This window comes from Anguilla rostrata, chromosome 13 (assembly GCF_018555375.3).
Source record: "Anguilla rostrata isolate EN2019 chromosome 13, ASM1855537v3, whole genome shotgun sequence".
Taxonomy (NCBI): Eukaryota; Metazoa; Chordata; class Actinopteri; order Anguilliformes; family Anguillidae; genus Anguilla; species Anguilla rostrata.
Window position 1 is genome coordinate 24505323 of NC_057945.1, and position 24594 is coordinate 24529916.

The 24594-nt window shown below is 41.2% G+C and overlaps 1 protein-coding gene across 2 annotated transcripts; it reads right to left on the minus strand.

The window, feature by feature from the left end:
- Positions 1-646: 646 nt before the first annotated feature.
- LOC135238448 (protein cereblon-like) lies at positions 647-24042 on the minus strand. 2 transcript variants are annotated; one of them, XM_064306349.1, is made up of 11 exons: positions 23901-24042; positions 23178-23290; positions 22131-22333; positions 20816-20965; positions 13041-13203; positions 8029-8091; positions 6600-6684; positions 6235-6350; positions 4977-5041; positions 4088-4219; positions 647-3556 (listed from the first exon to the last, which is right to left on the minus strand). In XM_064306349.1, the coding sequence occupies exons 1-11, from the start codon at positions 23923-23925 to the stop codon at positions 3370-3372; spliced, it is 1302 nt and encodes a 433-aa protein (XP_064162419.1). In that variant the 5' UTR covers positions 23926-24042; the 3' UTR covers positions 647-3369. The 2 variants fall into 2 exon arrangements, with proteins under 2 accessions (XP_064162419.1, XP_064162418.1); XM_064306348.1 differs by having other exon boundaries at positions 23853-24009.
- Between the last annotated feature and the right edge of the window lie 552 nt (positions 24043-24594).

A 24594-nucleotide genomic window follows, 5' to 3' on the forward strand; every position in this document is an offset into this window, starting at 1 on the left:
TTGCAAAATCTTTAGATACAGATGGTAATTCCTGTTGTTAAAACACTCATTCACTGACTACAGTTACAAACATATTTATTCCACTGTGGAAGGGGTATCGATGTATTTCCACGATCTGAAATGTACAACAGGACAGGAGTTTCTTAACATACAATTAAAGGAAATAAATGAATGTGGAATATTTTTTACAAAGTGTAGATTTGTAGATTTGCAACATTAAAAGGAAACAAAAGTAACTCCAAATTCTGGTTTTGAAATATGACAGACAGGTTTAACTGTGTACCTACAAATTCTCCATATTTCACAAGGCTGGCAATATAAAGCAGTACCTTTAATTTCCACTATGTTCCACTGCAATTTCTTCACACAATTTAAACTCTTACATCACCAATGAAATGCAGGTTATTGAGAAGAGGACACAGTGCTTGTGAGGATTATCTAGGCTTTTACACAAGATTGAGGTCTGCTAAAATGACAGGCCTGTGAAGATGCTTTTCTCTATTCCTTTCATGAAAGCTCACAAGAAATTGCATCTTTTCAGTATTTGTTAAAATATGCAGCCAAGTCTTGATTTTGGCACATGAATGAATTGATAACCATGGTCGGTTAACAATGTGCATTTAAGTGGAAGTGAGGACGCTTAGCATTTTCATTTACACACACAATGTGCCCATGGCTTTATTTATGACTCCCTGACACACCAATTGATAATCAGCCTATTCCAGCTGAGGAGAACAGAAATGACATACCTCAAAATTTAATTTGCTACAGGACACACACATTGGGGATGGCAAGCCAACAACAGTCTTTGCTGTACTAAAGCACAGCCGCTTTAAACCTCAGGACATTCACCACCCATGCAGAGTGCTCGAGGACACAGCCGCAGAATGACCAGGATGGGACCGTCCCAAAACGAGACAAAAATCACTTTAAACCTTCATTCAATCTCAATAGATCCCAGGATATCGCATAACAGTTTTCGTTTTGGAAATGCTTGAATTTGCTTTCGTCACACCTGAACAAGAGCATCACAGTCCACAAATATTGATGCTCTGTTGATAAAATTTAATGTTGCATAACTATAAACAAGCACAGTGTAACATACAAGAACGAACTGTTTTTTTTTCCTACTGTAATTAAGTGAAAGGTCAGTATCGATGTACCGTTTCAACAGGGCTTCCAAAACTATCTACATCACATGCAGGTGCTCACACCTGTGTATTAATCAACCCAATTTGGCTACATTTAAAGAGCCTTTAACAGAAAATCAATGCCTTTCGCTGTCTGAGGACTGATTATGCTGATCAACAAGTCAAATATAAAGCATTCATTCCAGATCCATAAATCAATTTCTGATATAAGGAGGGATTTCAAAAATTCACCGTCTCTCCGTTTCAGCTTCTGTTCCTTACTTCCGAGTAGCATAGCTGCCCTGCTCACCAGTGTGTAACGCTGGCGAGCATCACATGACAGACATGTACATGGTGTTAAATTGGTGTAAATTGCTTTTAGATAAATAGGGACATCTAATTTAGTGCCTGTGAATGGACAGAGGCTTGATTCTGCCTGCTCACCTGGACCACTCCCATCCAAGCCTATCAGTTAACTGGCCGGTTCATCATTGTGGAAAATGAAGCTCAGTTCAGAGTCTTAGGGCTCATTATTTTTTTACATCTTTGCTGTGCAAATGCACTGATCTTTACCCAAACTGGGCTGTTTATCAAACTCACCAAGCCTCATCTAGCACTCCACACTCTGTAAAGATCTATGGCCCAATACAGCACAGCTGTAAAAAAAATTGGCAAGCGGCACAAAAATAAAAGTTGCATTTCTGGAGTTTTGCTACTTTAATTTGAGGAGAAACCATTTTAAGCACTGCAATACTGAAAGTGAAATCCTTTCACAAAGATATGTAAACATGTACTTATACTTTTGATAAGTGCACTGAGTGCACACTCTGATTGATTTAACATGGTTGTAGCACATTTTAATATTATTTCCTGCACTGTGTTGCCCTGATTTTTATAAATGCTTTTTAAGACTTTCAGAGAAAGGATTATTAGACATTTATATTTGTGTATTTGCAAATTTACCAAGCACATTTACACAAAATAAACGACTACACCCAACCCTTTAGGTATGATGATTGCGGGAAAAAGACATTATTTAGCATGCATTCACGCACGCACACACACACACACACACACACACACACACACACACACACACACAATTCATGTCAGGGTAAGAACAGGTCTGACCTCAGCCCCACTATGTTCATATGTGTCAGGAATAACAGTGGTGGGATGACATTTCCTCTGCACAACACAAAAAAGTGACCTCTAGCAAAAATACAGGCCAGTCTGAGCATAAAGCACAGACACAAAAAAGTCTAAACTCTTTCTTTTTACAAGTCAAAATTCTTTCACACTTCACAGCGAATAGCTGAAGGCCAGTGAGTCCCTTCACTTAGAAAGTGAGTGAAAGGAGTACACACGTGCTTTCCTCAGACGCAGTCCCCTGCAGGAAACATCCAAGGCCAAACTGCGCAGAGGGACTGAACTCTCACAGAGGCACACAGAACCTTTACACACAACAAAAGAGTTATTTCCATTTACATATGTATACGTTAACAGCTGAACCAGCGACGGTTGCAGCTCAAAGGTGCTTTGTTTTAATGTGGACGCTGTATGGCCAAGAGAAGAATCAGACACAGGCTGTACATAAGAGATAGGATCACATTTTAACTCAAATAAAAAAACTGGATCTGGTCACTGTAAACCTCTAAGTGGACTGCATGCATAACAGTTCATACAGGAGCTTTAGGCATCTGTGTCCCATTGCCAGAAATGGGGAACAAACATGCTGCTAGCGGTGATGTACACAGCAAGCACCCAGCAGGACTGTGTTCGGTAGACCAGGAACTGCAGGTATAGCTACAGCAATATTAATCAATAGTACTGAAGTCACTGGGCTAGGCTGAAGAGACTTACATGCTAAAAGGCTGGGACAACAGAGGGAGCCCTCTCTCGCTTATCCTCCTTCTCTCTATCTCTCTCTTTCTGTTCCCCCCCTCTGTCCTTCCCCTTTTCTCAATGTATCTATAAAACAGTGGTGTTTAGCATGTTTTTGTGGCCCTGGGCCCCCGTATGTTGGCTTACACACCCCCTCCCCCTCTGAGCCTAAAGCACAGCATAAAAGAGATCATAGCTGAGGTCAAATAAACGGTTAGGATGCACGCGTCTGTTTGCTGACGCTGTGCGCCGCCAGTCTGCTCCTCCCTGTGGGGTGGGGCCGGGGGCGGGCCCGGGGCTCTGTGAAGCTCCGCTGTGACTCCGCCCTCTTCTGGGTAACCAGGTGACAGGGTCATCACAGGCAGAGCATGCGGGCGGCCTCCTCGGCCCCCTCCTCCCTCTCGGCCGCGGGGATGCGGGGCAGCAGGGCGGAGCGCGTCAGGCCCCAGAAGCGCTGGGGGGACATGTCCTTCCGCGTGGCCGTGAACTTCCAGCCCATGTGGGAGCCGCAGGTCCGGCACTGAGCGATGGTCCAGGCGTACCTGCCCAGGAGAGGGACAACTACACTGACACACGTGTGCTACACACATGCCCCTGACACCTGCTCTACACACACACCCCGTTTTGTTTTACGACGGTAGTTAATCAAGATCAAAATATAGACGCTTTCCTACACATCCCTGTAAATATAGCACCATGCTATGACAGCAGATTTGCATGTCCATGTTCTGATTCACCAGTGTAGGCGTTAAGGTCAAAGTGCTCAGTCCTGAAGTCTAAAAAAAGGCCTTCCCAAGGGTACTACTCAATTCAAACTCTAATCCTTATAATACGACTAAGGATAACACAGCCAAATAATTAATTGCTGACAGGGCATGCTAAGTTTGACATGATGTTTCTGCGCACTCAAGGGGTGATGTGTCAAAGAGGTCAAGAGGACAGTGGAGTTTAAAAACAAACGCTTTGTCAGGATCACAGCTCGGGTAAAGTCGTTTCAGGCAATTACTGGTTATGCAGTAAAAAGGTTACTGAGTATATCACACCAGGGCAAAACAAACAGAGGGGCCGGTTACCCGGGAAACCAGCTGTGCAGTGTGGATGGCCGTCCAATCAGGTTGAGGTTGCTGGCCTTATACACGGTCAGGGTCTCATGGACATATCCATGGGGATTCACATAGGCAGCCATAGGACCATACAGGGACAGGCTACAGGAGAGGAATAACAAAGAGAGACAATGTAGGTCAAGCCCTTATCATTGTTATAATAATAATAATAATAATAATAATAATAATACATATTATTATTATTATTATTATTATAATATATACAACTATCATATGCTTTGATAATTCTAAGAAGAGCTATAATTCAGTTCTGAGGCCTCATGCACAAAGTAAGAATAATAATAATTTAATAAATTATAAGGCTGCACATTTAAATCTATTCATTTAAAATTCTCCAAGATGATATCCTCACTTGTTTATAAAATTTTTAAAAAAAGAATAATCACAAAATGCTTTATCATGACATTGGTTCATGAAACAAAACCAAACAAATGTGCTTTACAGGTAGCGTAAGAATTATAATCTAAACATACAGAATGAATTTATCCCTGAGCCAAAAAAGAAAACAAACTGGAAGGACATAAACAGTATACTGGATACAGCTTTAAGTCATCATCTGAGTGATCGGATGAATGTGAAAATGACAGATGAGATTTTTATAAGTGGTGACAGAAAAATCAAGACCTCGCTCATCTTCTACCACGTTATTACAGTACACAAGAATGAGAAACACTGCTGACCACATTGTTTAATTTTGAGTTATTTAAATAAAATTAACAATTTCTTCTGCCTGACTTCCTTCCTGTAGTCGCTGTGTTTTGCTACACGTCCCGTTCAACTTCGAATGGGCATGTACAGCTTCCTGGAATGGGACTGACGTGACCCCTATGTCACTCACCTGAATATTTCGTTCTTTGTTGTGATCTCAGTGTCCTGACACTGCTTGCAGCATAGTGAGGTGCACTGTGAAGCATAAAGACAGATAGATAAAGCTAGCATAAAGACAAAAGACTAGAGGATAGCAGCTTCCATGTCTGTGCATGTATTGTGCACACATGAAAGGAATTGCCCAGATCAAAAAAGGTCTATGTGTTTGTAGAGAGCACTTCATAATGCACTCAAGGGTTGTATGTACAAACCTACATAAAGACAAAAACCTGTGTAAACTTAATCCAGGTTGGTATAAACATTGAATATACTATAAAGAGACTAGATATAATTGAATGAAACATTTAAACCAACACTCAGAAAAAAACATATAAAAACGCCAAGAGACTAACATCGAATTGCTTCATCAGAGAAGCCCAAATGATTTTTGATATTTGATGAGGTAATGCTGAAATTGCTGCTGTTTTGGGCAGTGCTTTTATGATTGGTCTGTTCAACCCTGATTACATACCTTACCCTCCAAACATCTGCTGTGTCTCCTGAAAATCTTGATCAGTACAGCACAGAACTAGTTTCTACACTGTATGGCCAAAAGTATCTAGACACCCCTTGAGCTGGGGCTGTTTTTCATGGTTTGGGCTAGGCCCCTTAGTTCCAGTGAAGGCAAATCTTAATGCCTTAATGACTTAATGCACACAATCACATTCTAGATGACTCTGTGCTTCCTCTACAGTCTGAGGAAGGCCCTTTCATGTTTCAGTATGACAATGCCGGAGGGCGCACAGTGAGGTCCATATAAAAATGGTTTTGTCGAGAACATTGTGGAAGAACTTGACTGGCCTGCACAAAGCCCTGACCTCAACCCCATCCAACACCTTTGGGATCAGTTGGAAAGCCCAATTAGTGCCTGACCTCGCTAATGCTTTTCTGGCTGAATGGAAGCAAATCCCTGCAGCATTGCTCCAACATCTATTATAAAGCCATTCCAGAAGATTGGAGGTTGTTATCGTACAAAAGCGTGGACCAACTCCATATTAATGTCCATAATTCAGGATGAGAAGTTGGATGTCAGGTGCCCACATACTTTTGGCCATGTAGTATACATTGAAAACAAGATATGAAGACTGCCTATTAAGTGTGCCAGATGGGCAGAGGACAACAGCTCTGAGCATTACAGGCTCAGTCATTGATGCACCATACTTCACAGAATGCACACTCCCATGAACACTCCCTCATCCACCCACTTACACACAGACAGACAGACTCACCCGGTCCATGATGTTCAACTCACAGCGCAGTCTTTGGATTGGACTGCCGATCTTCAGCAGCTGAATTCTCAGGGCATCGTCAATGGGGAGGCAGGCTGCCACCCTGTATGAAAAATCTCACCAGGAAATACAATGGCAGGAGCCAGCATGAACACATGACCACAGAACACCATGGATGGCAGTCACAAATATCACATGACCAAAGAACACCATGGATGGCAGTTACAAATATCACATGACCACAGAACACCATGGATAGCAGTCACTAGTATCACATGACCACAGAGATAGCAGAAGCAAACCAGAAGAGTTCAGTAGTGTGGTTACAGGGTTGTTTGTGGCAGTTGGGAAGTTTGAGGTTATACCTATAACATTTGTAGGGAGGGAGTCGTCCTTCAAGTTTTCATCCCACTCATGTAGCTGTCTCTTTACCCGGTTCATGAGAATTTCCTGGGAATGGGGCAAAATAATGGGGTAAGGGGGGTCCGTTACAAAAAGCACAGAAACGTTTCAAGCAAAAGTTCAAGTTAAAAATGAGCAAAAAACTGCATCTGATAAATATGAACTATGACCCACTCAACAAAGAGCAGAAGCACCTACAGTTGTTTGTGTAGTGTTTTTATGGTTGGCCTGCTCAACCCCGATTACATACCCTACCCTCCTAACATCTGCTGTGTCTCCTGAAAATATTCATCAGTACAGCACAGAACTCGTTTCTACACTATATGACCAAAAGTATCAGGACACCCCATGGCCTGGGGCTATTTTATGGTTTGGGCTAGGCCCCTCAGTTCCAGTGAAGGCAAATCCTAATGCCAGTAAGCCAAAGAAACCAAAGAGTATCTAAATGCTCTTAAGTAGAAGCTGATAATGTGCACTTTAACCACATCTGAATGTTTCATTACAAATCTAATAGTGGAATACAGAGCCAAATCAAGAAAAAATTATGTCTTTGCCCCACATATTATGGAGCTCACTGTATATCAGAGACAAGGCAAGAAGTTTCCTATTAAATGGGGTTCTGGGAAAATGAACAATACAATTTAAAATAAAAATGAATGGAAATGGGGAGGAAGAAGGTCAGGACTGCTGTATTTTTTCCAAAGCAGTAGAGAAGACAGTTAATTAAATAGTATACCATATCAAGTTCATTCAAAGCAAATATTCTGAAGAGGCTGAAAGGGTCCTCAGGATAATGTCATTCTACAGTTGGCTCAGCTCATTATTTCAGTCTTGTGAAAACAATCTTTTTGGTGGTAATATCCATGAGAGAGAATAATATGGAGAGCATTAACATAGCTTCATACAGCTGTTTATTTATCACAGAAAGAAAAAAAGACCATTTATAGCAAATTATAATGCCATTTACAGTGCATGATAATTTCATGTTTATGTCTTGTGTGGACTTCTTAAGGCTCTAATTTGCTTATTTGTTAGTTTATTATGACAACATATGCTTTGGAAACATAACTGTGTCCTTATCACGCTATAGTAATAGTCAACAGAATAGAATTTCATTGAACTGCAAGAGAGAGACAGACAGAAAGAGGGAGGGAGGGAGAGACAGAAATTGAGGGAGTGATGAGGGACAGAGAAAGGGAGAGAGAGGGGAACTGAAGCAGAGAAAAAGTTGAACTGCCGGCAGCAGACTATCACCACCCAAAAGGCATGAGTTTTCAATCGATATTTTCACATAGCAATCGTCTGCCACGTTACTGCGCAAAAAAGTGAACAATAAATGTAGGTGATGTGTGAAGCGTTTCTCAAGACTGCTTCATCACCTTTCGTACTTACCGAGTCGTACAACATGTAAACCCAGGCAGGCCATGAAGTAAGACTAGCACAGTGGAAGTTCCTCTGGAAAACAGAATGTTCCCATTAATGACCCTCACCACAGCTCAATCCATCCTGCCACACAGCTACCATAATAACCACTGTGGATGATTTAATCAAACTGGCAAACTAATTAATGCTTTTGTACAATTTCCATGGAGCTTTACACTAGGTCAGCTATTGTTAGAGCCACATGGTTTACAAGTTGGATGACATATAGGAACCACCTTATACAGTCAGCTCTTTTTCAATCATATATTTATCCAAGATGTTCCTCTTACTTCCTAATTTGGAATGCTCACTCATGTCCTCACTGCGGCAGAATTTTCCATTTAGAACAGTACAAACAAGCGTGCTCTCTTCTTCAAAGTATGTGTTCCCATCTTATTTGCACATTACAGTCCAACAGCTGAACTGTGCAGTATTTGTGTTAAAGCAGTACAGTCCAGCAGCTGAACTGAGTAGTATTTGTGTTAAAGCAGTACAGTCCAGCAGCTGAACTGAGTAGTATTTGTGTTAAAGCAGTAAAGGTCCAGCAGCTGAACTGAGTAGTATTTGTATTAAAGCAGTACAGTCCAGCAGCTGAACTGAGTAGTATTTGTGTTAAAGCAGTACAGTCCAGCAGCTGAACTGTACAGTATTTGTGTTAAAGCAGTAAAGGTCCAGCAGCTGAACTGAGTAGTATTTGTGTTAAAGCAGTAAAGGTCCAGCAGCTGAACTGAGTAGTATTTGTGTTAAAGCAGTACAGTCCAGCAGCTGAACTGAGTAGTATTTGTGTTAAAGCAGTACAGTCCAGCAGCTGAACTGAGTAGTATTTGTGTTAAAGCAGTACAGTCCAGCAGCTGAACTGAGTAGTATTTGTGTTAAAGCAGTACAGTCCAGCAGCTGAACTGAGTAGTATTTGTGTTAAAGCAGTAAAGGTCCAGCAGCTGAACTGAGTAGTATTTGTATTAAAGCAGTACAGTCCAGCAGCTGAACTGAGTAGTATTTGTGTTAAAGCAGTACAGTCCAGCAGCTGAACTGTGCAGTATTTGTGTTAAAGCAGTACAGTCCAGCAGCTGAACTGTGCAGTATTTGTGTTAAAGCAGTAAAGGTCCAGCAGCTGAACTGAGTAGTATTTGTGTTAAAGCAGTACAGTCCAGCAGCTGAACTGAGTAGTATTTGTGTTAAAGCAGTGCAGTCCAACAGCTGAACTGAGTAGTATTTGTGTTAAAGCAGTGCAGTCCAACAGCTGAACTGAGTAGTATTTGTGTTAAAGCAGTAAAGGTCCAGCAGCTGAACTGAGTAGTATTTGTGTTAAAGCAGTAAAGGTCCAGCAGCTGAACTGAGTAGTATTTGTATTAAAGCAGTACAGTCCAGCAGCTGAACTGAGTAGTATTTGTGTTAAAGCAGTACAGTCCAGCAGCTGAACTGAGTAGTATTTGTGTTAAAGCAGTACAGTCCAACAGCTGAACTGAGTAGTATTTGTGTTAAAGCAGTACAGTCCAACAGCTGAACTGAGTAGTATTTGTGTTAAAGCAGTACAGTCCAGCAGCCGAACTGAGTAGTATTTGTGTTAAAGCAGTACAGTCCAGCAGCTGAACTGAGTAGTATTTGTGTTAAAGCAGTACAGTCCAGCAGCTGAACTGAGTAGTATTTGTGTTAAAGCAGTACAGTCCAACAGCTGAACTGTGCAGTATTTGTGTTAAAGCAGTAAAGGTCCAGCAGCTGAACTGAGTAGTATTTGTGTTAAAGCAGTACAGTCCAACAGCTGAACTGAGTAGTATTTGTGTTAAAGCAGTGCAGTACTAGTTATAAATAACAAAAATATGTGTCATATCGTTCTTCGATGTCACCCTTGGCGTCGGTGTGTGGGAGTGCGTGCAGGTACGTGTGTGTAACCTCTTTAAGACAGTGTGGAGTTTCTCCTGGGCAGGTGAATATTTTCTTCCCGCTGAAGCCCCGAAGCTTTAAACAGAGCTCTGCAGGGCAGAGGCACCGCTGGGGTCAGAGGGAGTGTGAACCTGCCGTGGCTGCAGACAAGCTGCTGGGCTCTGGATGTGTATTGCAAAAGGGCCCTCAATTATTCCCCAGTGTAGTTTTAACCAAGCTCCAAAGCCAAAGGCAGAAAAGATGTTATTGGCTTCGAGAATCACGCTTCTCAGAGAGAATGCACGACGCTAGCACGACATTTTCTTAAAATAGGAGTTTTTGGATAAAATTCCACCTAACCGTTACAACGGTTTCAAAAATGAACGCATGCTACTTTCATTATTATACTAGTAATATTCTTAAAATAATAACAATCACCGCCCCTCCACTCCATGTCCACTGCAAAAAATAAATAAAATAAAATAAAATAAAACAAGAAAAGAATTTGTGTCTCAAGGATGAATGTATCAACATCCTTCAATTCACTGAGGTCTCCTAGGTATACAGCACTACTTCAGCCAGACATCACAGACAGAATAACAATGAAACAATGCTAACCATGTCTTAAATATTGAGAGATTGACAAAAAAGGTTTCAGTAACAAATACACAGAGCTTGCTGACCATGGTGTCAGCATCTGAGCTGCTACCTCTAATTATTCTCCAGTGCTTACTCTAAAAACAAGTCAGTTTTCAAAAAAAAACATCAGTGAGAAAATAGGGGGCTGACACATGAATGCCCTGAAGGACATTAAGGTCACTGAAAGTTCCATCTGAGCCTCAAGACAAATAGATACTTGTGTATGTGTGTTTGTTTGTGCACGTGTGGTTGTGTATGTTTGTGTGTGTGTGTGTGTGCGTGCTTGCGTGTGTAAACAGAAGGACATTACTGTAAAGCATTCTCTCACACTCTCACAGGCAACAAATACATGTATTAATTACTCAGGCATGCACATAATTCACAGACTGCCCCTTCACATTTCATTTTGGCTCCTGTGTGACGTGCTGCAGTCCTGTTGGAAATGCAATAACTACAGAATAACTAAAAAATCCAGTAGAAAAAAACTGAAAACTACTGTGAACAGTGGATACTAGCAGGAGCTCTTGCTTTTGCTAAATATTTATAAGCTGTGATTTGTAAATTATTTGATAGACAGAAACAAGGACTGGACACTGCTTGAAAGCCCTTGATTTGCAAAGCCTTTAGAGAGCACTGGCGGAGCAGCTGTCTTTATGGCACCCGATTTAATTTTTCTTTAAGTAATTGGAAGTTTTCCAAAACCCGGTTGTCTTATGTGGCACAAGGTTTTTGGTCATTTTCATTTGTTTTGTGCAGCCCATTTAACTGAATGGCAAATATTTTTGTGCATGCGGGGAACCCCTATCAATCTAATGCAAGAGCACAGAAAGAAGGCACTGAACAATACGTCCTTCCTTCTGTCTGTTCACCGCCCGTAAAGTGCCTCATGTTCGTTTGTCTTTCCGTCTATTACACACATTTACACCTTCACGTTCACATCAATGGGGGTGCCTCCAGCACTGATTCCTAGCCTGTGATGTTCCCCGCACACAATACGGCACTGAATTGTGACCATGCTGGTACCAACTACGGCTGGCAGGCCCACGGGCCGGTGAGTGATTGGCCCAAAAAGTGGTGGGCTCTAGCTGAGCGGCTGGTGTTAGCTTAATAAATGGGAAAACAAACAAAAACCCTCTACTCTACTGGGGGCAGTTAAACAGCCCTGGCCAATAACACGGCACTATGTACATTGTGAGTCAGGTGCTGCTCCTGTGTTCCAGCCTATTACCACAAAGTTCAGACTTGTGACCCATATTTACACGTGAGAATATTGGGCCAGAAACCACTCAAGTCACAACGTGACACGTTCAGTCAGCCCGCTATCTGCCAAACACTTTTGCCCGATACTGCCATTGAATGGAAGGGCAACATGAACAGGATCCACTAGAAATGCTGAAGAGCAATCCTTTCCTTTAAGCCCCAACAGCAAAAGCCCCGTGCTGTAGCCTATATCACGCACAAGGCTAAATAAAACGTAGAGGTAAGATGTGTATGAGTAAATGAGACTTCAAGCGATAAGAGTTAAAAATGCTTGGATGTGCCCAGAATATCAATACATATAATTGGCAAGCCTGGGACAGGAAATAAATAAGTAATAAATATATTTCTTCTCATCTGAGTCCCAAGGAACCAATGAAACTAGGGCTTACTTTTTCCACATAGCTGTTTGATAACATTTTTTTTTTTTACATTTAATAAATGAAATAATGATTTAAAAAATGTGTTTTGTGTTTTCTCAGTTTCGTTTTGTCTACTATTACATTTTGTCTACAAATCTGAAACCATTTAGTGTGAAAAATACGCAATAGAGGAACTCAGGAAAGAGGAAAATACTTTTTCACAGCACTATTATATTACCTAAGAAAAAAGAATCTCATTTTTTCCCATCAGTGTGAAATAATTCTTACAAACACCATGCAGGCTTCGTAGCTATGGCATTAGGACGTAATTTCATGTAACTGGTTTAACAAAATGCTTCAGAACTAATGTTACACCACTGCAGATTTCCAATTCTTTCATGTTCTGTGCCTGATGTTGTCCTGGACATATTAAGCTATTTATATCACCAACATTTCTATTGGCCAGGGACTGTGGAGCAGAGCAGGGGGAGAAATTCTAGCTTAATCTTTCCAAGATGGTGTAAGACTGCATTTGTCCCTGAGAGACAAACATTAAATATGGAATGTTGTATATCTATGTTGAAATATAAGAAGCATGGGGTGATGTCACCTGGGAATGCATTTGCACTCTCTCCCTTTGCCCAAACAGAAATTGACCTTGTCACAGTGGGATGAACTCAGAAGTACTGTACTAAATTGTATATTCTGTAGCAATCCTGCAAATAGTAAAGACTCAAAGCTCACTACTGTAGCTTCGGTCCGATACCTAGGGACAAGATGGAATGAAGCGCAGGGCACATGACTCATCAGAGAAGCAGAACCTCCCGGTGCTCAGACTGCGAGCTCCCATCCCACAGGCCTCACCTTCCTGTAGGAGTCCCACCAGCGCTGTAGCTCTTGGCTCTGCCCGGCAGGGGGTCTGCACGAGGGCTGCATCTGGAGCCGAGACAGGGGAGCGAGCTGCACTGCAGAGAGGGGGTCTGGGAGAACTCTCTCCGGGAGAATCTGCACCTTCGCCTGTCGAATGCTGCAGCAGACACACACAGGAAGAAAAGAGAGAGAGAGAGAGGGATGAGTCAGAAATGATAGCAATGCTGTTGCTGAAAGCACATTTAACTCTGAATTCGGATCAGAGACAGAGAAACATAAAACAGAGATTGAGAGGGAAAACCGGAATGAAAGAGAATGGACGGAGAAAAAGATAGACACTTAGCTAGGAAGCCTTCAGCTGATTCGTGGATTATGCTAGGAAAAATTACACAATTAACAAGAGCATATATTTTGCATATTATAATAATTTCTGAATGAGAAAGCATTTTTCCAGCACCCTGTCTTCTCTATTCCCCCACCCCCCATCCAAAAATACAGACAGGCAAAATGAAAAAAAAAAAAAACAACACAAACATGCTTCAATGACTTAACTTTTCTTATTCGGTCAAACAATAGGCGCCCACACAGCGGACGTGGCTGGCTTTGGCTACCACTGACACTGAGACAGGCACTATACCACTAACAAGAGAGAGTGCTAGGCAGTGCTAGGACTCTTTCAATGAGAATCAAAGCTACCAGCTGATTTCTCTGCTACTGTATAAATGGGTTCAATAAATGTGTTCTGCTAGCAAAAGTCGATGAAAAATGCTGGTATCTCCTGGAGGTTTCTGTGGTCATCAAAATCTCTCTAGAGTATAGTAATATTGCCAGTGATGCTGTAAAATCTTCTCAGGTGGGGGACAGAAAAGAAGTTGTCGCATTTAAGACTGAAAATAAAACATTTGATGGGTGCCAATAAAACTTCTGAACACACTTTTTGTTTCCATGACATCATATTTGTTCTTTACTTTGTAAAAAAATTTCCAATGAATTGTCAATAAAAGTTTGCCTACATTGAGGCTCTCAGCTCTCCAGAAATGCAGATGACTTGGTGGACTGCTGGAACCACATTTTAAAAGGTGTAATAGTACTGAAACCATAACCACGATTTATCAGTATATTTTTTTAGGATGGGGGGTTGTGAAGCAAAGCCACATGAATATGTTTACAGTACTGACTTCATGTTTTGTTTGGCTTAACACACAGAACTGTGGAACATAGCTTACTCTCTATTCTATATTACTGAATACCTCATCATCCCCTTCTCCCCTTAGGAGAAAACAAAAATTTAAAAGAAGTGAAGTACAGCATAGTTTAGAGACAGTTCAGTTCAACATAAGAACATACTATCAGTGTTACATAATATATTTGTCAAGCATCAAGCTAACGATTACCACTGTAACCTTGTTACCATTGCTTGTTCATCATATTTACAGCAATCTGACACGATTTGCGACAGCAAAAAATTGTTTCAATTACGATCAAATTGGCAGAAGTTGCTGGGGAGAGGGATGTCTGGGCTGCTCTGCTTGCCCTGTTGCCACCGCGACCCTGATCTGAACTAAGCGGTCAGGAAATCAATGGATGGATGGAAGATCAAATTGTCTATTCAAGTAAAGGTCAGTGGACAAGAACCCAGCGACTTCAATCAGTATGGCAAACTTTGCGACTTTAGCAAAGACACAGAGAGGTCGCATATGCTGGCTAGTTGTGGCTGCTTTGACACACGCAAACTGAAAAAGTCATGGTTTAACATGAACCGCAACAAAGTTCACTCAACCGTTAATATTCTTTTGGCGGGCACTGTATGTAGTAAAGCCGACTTGTATAAATAATTTAGTCTTGTATAAATAAGATGGATCACACACTTACGTTCTACTGAATCAACTGTCTCTTAACCTTCCAAAAAATTACTTGTATCTTTTTCAAACATCCATGTCATGTCACAACATGCCTTGTTTTTAAGATTTTTTGTTTAAAAAACAAGATTAGTCCAGAAAGAAAAATTACTAACTACTGAAAATAATCCAAAGACCTCTTATAAAAATTATCTACAAAATACACTGCGTAATATTACTGAATCCACGGTATTATAAAAGAAAATCATATAAAATATGACAGACCAGGGAAAAGTAGCAAATGATCGAATCAGGCTTCTCCGATGAGCTGTGTTGTGAACACAAAGCCATAAATTAGCCTCTAACCACACATAATGTAGCGCCCTTCATTCAGCGACCCTATTTTATGTGCTCATGTTTCAGAAGAGGATTTCATGAAAGGAGGGAACTGAGGAGTTACGTGAGCACTGTGAACTTTGCAGGTCTTATGGGAGAGGGCACAACAGGGGGAAGTGACTGACGTGGGATTCGCAGGGCACCGCTGTGCCAGGCTGATCTGCACAGTGGGCACACTGTGTGGCCAGAAAGTCATCAGCGGGCTCAGAATCCCACTTGAAGCAGCTTGGAGAACAGGATTCTGACTGGGGGCCTGGTGAGCAGCAGGTAATATTAAAATAGCATCTATGCAATTTCCCTGCTCATTCATTTGCTTAGCATGAGCGATGTGACTTCAGAGGTACTTCTCTGCATAGAAAAAAAAAGTGTTAGTTAAAACCAATGAACCATTGATAGCATGTCATAACCCGACCCTTTCTACCACCATGTCTCAGCAGAAGACCATATCCTGGGCAACTCCTGGGCCAATCAATAGGCAGCATTCTGGCCAGAAAAGAACATTAATCAAGGGTTATAACAGCAGTATAACCACTTACTGTTCTTTATAAAACACACTCACAAGGTATCATATGGTAACTCTGCCTTTCTGTTCTGGTGCCTTGCTTTGGCAATGTGACATATCCAGAGTCCTATAAAGGATCTGATCCCATGACCGTGGGGTCAGGACTCCATCATGCTTCTCTCTGAAATGTAACAGTGTGACAGATGACATTAAAATGTATACCACAAAAGACTGGAGAGAACTCCCTTACACACACAGTGATCTGAAATGGGTCTAAATTACTTCAGTCATGAGTGAGAAAAAAGAATGAGAACTTAAAATATTTGCAATTTTTTTTCCATATGCAAAATAAATCATTTGGTCTCTGTCACAAATGAGAGGGGAGGCTGCTCCTGGAACTACCTTCTAGGGCTATGTATCGAATGGAACATTGGATTTTCTGTAATCTGGGAAAAGGACAGAGGACTGCACTGCCTGAAGAAGGTCTGAGTCTTTATATCAGTCTTGAGGTGAATTCAGTCCAGCTTTTCACACTTCAAATGTACAACTTTAAAAGTGTTTTCTAACTTGACCCTGATTTTTTCTAATTTATTTTTTTAAACAACAGAATATTTAACAAACCTGATTTATTTAAAACCTCACTTTAGCATTCACATTTCACAAATGCATACACAAGTAAAAAAATACATTGGGATCAGCATAAAGCATAAGTGGAACACTCTACAGGTCCACTTTCTTAACTGGAAGTCAGGTCCTTTAACACAGGTTAAATCCCTTTTCTAGCTCCATACATCCTACCCCAAAAATACACCTCATCCCTGAAGTTAAAGTAAAACATCACCGGTTTCCCCATAATAGTACGCTACATTTGGAAAAAAAAACAAACAGGCAGCGGAATCTAAGATGGTTTCAGTGGTCTCAGCCTCACAATCCCAGAGGGGACTTGATGTGCATAAAAACATAACTGATGTACACAAAAACATAAAATAATCGACTGACAGTATAACATAAAACACACAGAAAAAACAAACACCCGTACCTCATATAAATAGCTACAGGAGTCCTTAGTGTACAGAATGTACAACAGGGGTGAGAGAACACAGCCCTGTGGTGTCCCTGTCGAAGAGCTCAACAGATCAACCAGGAAGCCATTTACCTTAACTCTCTGTTCTGTGTTAGAAAATCCAGTATCCAATCAACAATATCAAAATACATACCAAAATTGGTAATAAGGGGGGGGGGGGTGCAACAGCTCCAGACAGTCAACATTTCGAAGAATGGAGGACAAAATGTGTTCTTTTGAAGGCCCCTTCCAACAAAAAAACAAAAAACAAAAAGAACCCAGTGTACAACATAAAAGCAGTTCTCCCAGAGACTTTAAAAAAAAAAAAACATTAAGAAAGACTCCGAGCAACACCCGAGTTGTTCACTGAACAGAGAGCTCAGAGGTGCTTAGCTGGCACAAGTGCTATTAAAGTGCAAACCTCCATATCGCTGAGCTGAGCCTACAGGCACTGTTACTGCAGTGAGACAGGGGCTTCTCTGGTGATCAAAGGCAATGCTACACTAATGTGACATCAGAGGTCTCACTGTTTAGATAGCACTGTTTTTTGTCTAATGCACACACTATGAGAATAATACCGTATGACTCAATATCACAGGACACGTGTGACACGTGTGCATAAAGAATACAATCCTGGAACTGAAGCCGCAGAGCTACGTTTACAGAGAGGTGATTGGCCAGAATGCACAGGACTCTGCATCCTGCATGCTGCACAAATCTGCCTGGACGGGCGAAAAAAAATGCATACTGATACAGATACTGATGTGCAGGAGGCATCATAAATGTCTAATTAGAGGTACAGAGTCAGGCTGTAACTCACCTTCAGGGCAAACCTGGACTACAGGACACCTGGGCTCCTCACAGTATACAGGTCTGCTCAAAGTTACATGTCTTTCTGTCCAGTTCATTTCAACTATTTTCTCATTGCTGGGAAAAAAAATCTGAGTACTATAGTTACTATAGTTGAATAACAGGGTTTGTTTGATCCAGTTTACTATCACCTGTACACACAACTCAAGAGAGTGCAATCAGACCCATTTCTGGATGTGGTTGGCATGGGAACTCAGATCCACACTTTATTCCTTGAGTCCGAGAGCAGGGTGCTTTCCTCAACTGCTTCAGTTAGCCTATGCTAACTTCAACCATGTTGACTTCCTAAGCGGAAAGCGTGAAATTTCAAGCTATGCCTGTGGTAAGGGCGTCCACCGAGCACATGACTAAAGCAATCTTCCAGACGTCCGTCAGCATTAGCAAATGTGAAGAAATGAATGAACGTGCTGAATGAAATCATGAGCATTGCTGTTTACTCATTGGCAACCATACAAAGAAATGTATGAATGCCAGAAATGGAGACCCTAAAAAAACAGCATGGCAATAAGATTCAGAAAATGCAATGCACAGGGCCTTGCCTTAATTATGGTTGATTTTAATCCCAGTCAGTGGCTACGTTGATGCACCCACACAATACAATGCCTTTGTTATTAGTTTGAGGTCCACGATCATAATTTTATATGGCACTAAGGATGGGTATGAAAGAAATATTAAAAATAGGCCTGCAAAACCAAAGTGGCTTCTGTGACTCAGATTCTGAATGTTCAGAAAATTTGGAGTCTGACGGCACCCAGTTGATTAAAGTAGAACCAAATCACAGTGTTCAATCAGAGATAATATACGACAGTGAGGAAAGCATAAGAGCAGTTCTGTGACGTACTTCCGTTCCGTTTGGAATTAATTAAAAAGCTGTCATTGAATAATTATGGTAGAATGACAGAGGCTTTCAAAAACTGCCAGACTATCCTGCACGGAAGCGTACACTCAGTGCACTTTGATTCACTCATCACAATGAGACTCAATAGCAAAGCTCAGGCTCCATTTTGTAATCTACAGGAATGTGGCATATCCTGATTCTGTCCTTTCTGCAGTGTTCCCAAAACTCTGTTTTAAAGGAGCTCAGTATACTGTACAGAATTCTGTACAAGACATTATTCAAGACATTATTTTCCAGGCCATTTCCAGGACATTTTATGTGAGCAACACCTGCAATATATAGAGAGGTAGATTGTGGGGGAGAAGGGGGGAGTTTGCAATCACGGACTGAGGGTGGGGGGTGGGTGGAGATTCCAACTGCAGACTGGTGCTCCTGTGGTTTTGGCCAATATATTAAAAAATCATAAAATATTTTTTGAGGACAACTACTTGTTTAAGGCAATTATCGCATCTTCCATGACTTTTCCATGACTGGAAAACTGCCTTAAAAAATTCCAGGTTTTCCAGGACACAAGGGAATCCTGTAAATGCATCAATAATAACTTTCCACTAAGAAGATACCAAAGCCATGGGTTTGTACCAGCCGGTATTTTAGCGTAAACAGTTGAATTACGCTCAAAAAAGTCCTTAACAAGAGCCCCAGGACCCCCAATAAATGCAAAACAACCCTATGACTAAGAGTAGAGCCCGCACACTGAAGATGTTGGATCTTTTTCAGGTCCATAACATCAAAGATCCACCACCATATTTCACCATAGGCACAACATCCTTTTCAACAAAAGCCTCCTTCTTCTGATGCTAAACCCTCCAATGGTGTATGCAGCCAAAAATGTGCTGAACTTCAATTCAAACTGGACGTTAAGGTCAGATGAGAACAAAAGGCCACGCACACCAGAAGCTTTGCCATTGAAAGACGGGCACTTATATTAAAGGAGGTCATCCCTAAAGTGAAATATGGAGGTGAATCGCTGATGGTATGCAGTCTTGTATCTACTGGTCCTACGGCTCCTATTGAGGACAATGGAATCATGAACTCCAGGAAAAATGGCGTTTTGTTGAAAAACCTGGTAACCCCCCAGAGAGCTCAAACTTGGCTGCAAATGGATCTTTCTGTTTGAAAAAAGCCACATTTACCATGCCAGCATCCTTACTTAATACAAAAAAAAGAAAAATATTTCCTATAAATCACTGACATTTCAGCAGCAGTAAAAGTCTATCAGGTTTGAATGCTCATGTCTCCACCACGAGTCAAGGGGAACTCAATCTGCTTTAGAGGGAAAAAATGCTAATTTTCCTCAGCTCTACAGAGACAGCTTCTAGCACATTCCAGCATTTGAATGGAAATTATGTCTGAAGTGGTATCTGCAATCACAATTTTCTTCTCTAAACAAGAAACACACTTAAGAGTCTGTTTTCCTTTTTGAAAGGAATAGAAAAAAAGAAATATAACTTCAGGCAAAATACAACATTTGTATTTAAAATTCTTCTCTAAACACTCATCAAAATAAACCCACTGTCCCTTTTCCCTTTCAAAAGAAATTGAGGACTAGAAATAATTACCATTTCAAGGGAAGCCATGATATAGGCAATAAAACAAACACACTGCTGGTAAATAATGCAGATTACACAGGACAGCATTTGGAAGGACAGGGTAAACAAAACCAGGTTAAAACCTAGTATATGGCTGGACCTAACGCACGTGATCCAGCCGACCAATGGTGTAACTTCATAACTCGGCCGACCAATGGTGCAACTTCATCACTCAGTCACTCACAGACATTCGCGTTGTAGGGCTGGCCCCGCTGTTGCGGTCCAGCCAAAAAGAGCATGCAGCATCCACTCCTGCCATGTGAGGCTTTTTCATTGTCCCCCGCACTCCTGACCACAATACTGGAGAAAGTGTGCCACCTAATGATACACTGTGGTATTGCTCTAACTGGTATACAATCAAATGTGTTTAATAAAACGCATCATTTCCAAATAAACTTTAGCCAGACAACCAAGAGCATTTCAGTATAACGCTGTTTTACAGCACTCAGCATCAGGGAGATCTAAAAGGCTACGTAAACAATTATATGGAGATCATAATAATGCCTGGCACTACATAGGTGGTATGTTCCGCAGGCAAACCCTTGGTGACACACCCTAGCTGAATGCAGGAGCTCACATCAGACAGTCAGCTCAGCTCAGTCTGCACACTCACCCGTCTGCCTGCGTTCGCAGCTCATGAACTTTGAACCTCTGCCGTCCAACAGCCTTCACCTTGACCGTCTCGATGCCATATTCTTGCTCCTCGCGGTACGCGTAGATCTCTGCCGTCGTCCCGAACTCTGCCTGCTGTTCCTGAGAATCACTGAAACACCAGGGAGACGTCTTACAAAATGCTGTTTGGTGTTATTACACTGTAATATAGGGGCCGAATGTAAGATGGGGCAAATTTACTTTTTATGTGGCTGCATAAAGTATTTCTGGTTAAACACGCAGAATTACCCTCCCTTTGTCTCCAATGAATGGCAGGAGATTTCGATAAATATTTCAGGAGATATTGACAAAAGTCTGCTTTGGCTATTTGCAAATGAATTGTTTTTGCTGAAAGTGGTTTTCAGTATTGCATTGTATGTGTAAGTCAAGCAATCTGAATGCATATCATTGTAAACAGTGTTTTAGTGACTAACAGATAGTTTTGACATAGCATGCTACTCTGCTGGGATTGCTAGCCAGGCAAAAGTACAGTCATCAGTCACCCATCACCCCCCCCCCCCCCCCAAAGGTTATACCTAATGGGGTGCATCATTTCTGGTGCAAATGACTGAAAGTACTAAATGAAGTAGCAGAGTATGCAAATATAGGAGAGTGGGGCTGTTTGGAGAGTAGTTATGATGTGATAACATGCATTATACATATATGTATAGCTAATATATGTGTTATTACATTACTAACTGCACGCCTATACCAGGGTTGGTTTGCACAACTTCAAAATAATTGTGCCAACCACCCCCAGTTTCAACTCTATTTCATATTCTATTTATTATACTATTATTGTTATATTTCATATATATATATATATATACATATCAAATTTATATTTTTTCCATTGAATATTCATATTTTCTGGTACTTATTTGAATTAAATGTTGAAAATGGTTTCTATTGGTTGCATCATTCTTTGTAACTATAGCATTTTAACATAGTGCCAACCAACCCCATGCAAAACATGACTTTAATCGCTGGTGACATAATTTTTAAAAACATTTGTGGAAATTACAATATACTTACTTATAGCTGAGACCTTAACTTCATTTGCTACAGGTTTGAATATTCCAACATACGTTTTCAAGAGAAAAAGAGTGAAAAGTGGGCCAAATAACCCCAGGCTCCCCAACTTGTATGCCACCAATGACAGAATGTAGTAGGCCTAAGCTAGAGAGTTTTTAATAGACTCCATCATGACATTTCCTAAGCATCTACATGCAATACAATGCACCTGTAGGCCAGCACAGCGAAGGTGCGGTTCTCACCTGTAGGCCAGCACAGCGAAGGTGCGGTCTCGCTGGATGAGGTTGCGCATCATGCTGACTTCCTGTGGTCTGAAGAGCTGCAGGGGCAGAGTCTGGCCGGGGATCAGCATCACGGTCACGTGCGGCAGGACAGGGATCATCTGACAGCTGTCCTCGTCGTGCACTGTGCGACCGTGAAACTCCTCCATGTCCGCACCAAGGTACTGCAGGATGATAGCAACACAGCCCTCTATCAGGTGATCTAATCTATCCCTGGAGCCTTCACACTCAACCTTCAGTCTAAACACTCATTACCGCATCTCTATCTACTCTCTGTTTGCAATGTATGATAGTTGAAAACAGAAAACGCTAATAGGTGCCAACCTTAACCTACAATGCCCAAGACACATATTCAAAATAGGCATGAGAAGGAAACTCAGCCCATGACAGGATTTATATCCAGATACAGGGTCCGCAATGAGACACTCCCAGGATGCGATTTGTTTTAAATAATGCTGAATGAAAGAAAGAAACAAGCCTTAACTAATTATTTCTAATTATTGGACATTAGAAATATATCAATTTAAATCACTGCATATCACGTCAAATATTTTTATAAACAAAAATGAAATAGAGTATATTTCACAATCACAATTTTGGTAGTGAAACATCTAAAAATCTATACCCCATTTTATAAACAACGCTTTCCTGAATGAATACTTGGGTTTTACACTACAGCTTTCAGTGTTATTGATATAAGGAGGAATCGGGGCCTATTGAATTTGGCTTAAGCTCAGTTTTACCTCAACTAAAGCCCGATTGTTGTTACTGAAAACTGAATAATGCGTGAATGCGTAAAGGCTTAGTTAGATCTGAAGATGTATATCATTCGGAATTAAACGGCAGGGCCACACCAAGGTCTCATGGTGCAGAGACAGCAAATAACCTACACATCAATGGTGTAAGGGCTGGGCTACCCTCAGTATCACTGCCTTGCAATTCAGCTGTAAGTCTGTCAATAAATAATGTGAGTGTATTAAGAAAGTTACGATACTCAGTGTTGCCTACAGCATGTGACGTTGGGAGACTAGGATCAAAGTTGATGGTGTTTCGCTTTTCTGCATCGTCGCTGTCATGATCTTCCGATAACATATCGTCTTCATCCTCTTCCTCCTCATTTTCTAAAATGATAGCAGAGGTTACTTCAACTGCACTGCGCATTTTATGTTAGCGACAATAGCTTGTTAGCGTACAGATTCGATTGATCTGTACCAGATTGCAAAGGGCGTAGGTAAGGTTAGCTAGCTATATATTTACTTAACATCAAGTTTAACGATAGTTCACTAAGTTCACTTGAAAGCATCTCAGACAAGATAAGCAACTTAGTATTTGCTAGCCAAGTAAAGGAGTGGCGTTTATCTTCCACGACAACAGACTTGGCTAGCTAGTCAGCAGAAGTCGTTCCTTGCAGACGCTTGCAAAAAATAACGAAAGTAAAGACTAAATTACATTAACCAAAGAAGGACCAAAATAATTCTGTTTCATGTAGCTAAATGGATAGCTAGCTATAAGACAAGATTACTGTCATCTCCGACATCTGCAAGTTAGCAACTTAGCTAGCCAAAACTAAAGAATCGCCTCATGCAAAAGGAAAGTTAAACTATTTTAGCTGCAGAGGAACGACAACACTCCGTTTGCTTCAAATGCTAAAGTTAGTAAAACAAACATAAACGCTTTTAATACCTGGTAAAAACGGCACCTGATTTCCCATATTATTGTTGATATTGTTACCTTCTCCGCCCCCCTCGTCAGCCATTGTTGTTTCTGTTCTAACGCTCAGTAACCAACGACCGGGGTCAACTCAGCTAGACGAAAGCAAGGCGAAACGGACAAAGTACATGGAGACAGACCAGGGAACAGCGCCATCTACTGGTAATGTGAAGACAGACGCGTGAAGTTGCACTATCTGCAGAATATTTGCGTGTATCTATGCAGTAGAACGGGGGTTTTCAACCTTTTCTGATCCAGGAACCCTCGCCCAGACGCCATCCACCGGACTCACGTCATAAATTAAAAAAGGGTTATATTTTTTAAAAAAGGTTTTAGATTTTGAAATATTTTCCGAAATCAATATGTGGTCATCAATATGTGGCCAGGGCCCCCCTACAATACATTAAAAGACCCCCAGGGGTCCATGGAGCTCCCATTGAAAATGCAGGCTGTAGAACATTTAAGCCTGTGTAATAATTCATCCTTCTGTGGGTAGTGTTATTTAGACTATAGTTTGTAACCACAGGAATTGTTTTACGAAATACCAGGGCTGAGTATCTGGTTAAGGATAGATTCTAAGATTACGTTCAGAATTATTTTTCCTGAAAGGATCAGTTTATTAACTGGGAGGAGCGTCTCAAACAGAACTGAGCCAGTGGGAGTCTCAAACTTGGTACAGTCAATAGGAGAAGTGCGTTTAATCAGTGTCGACACA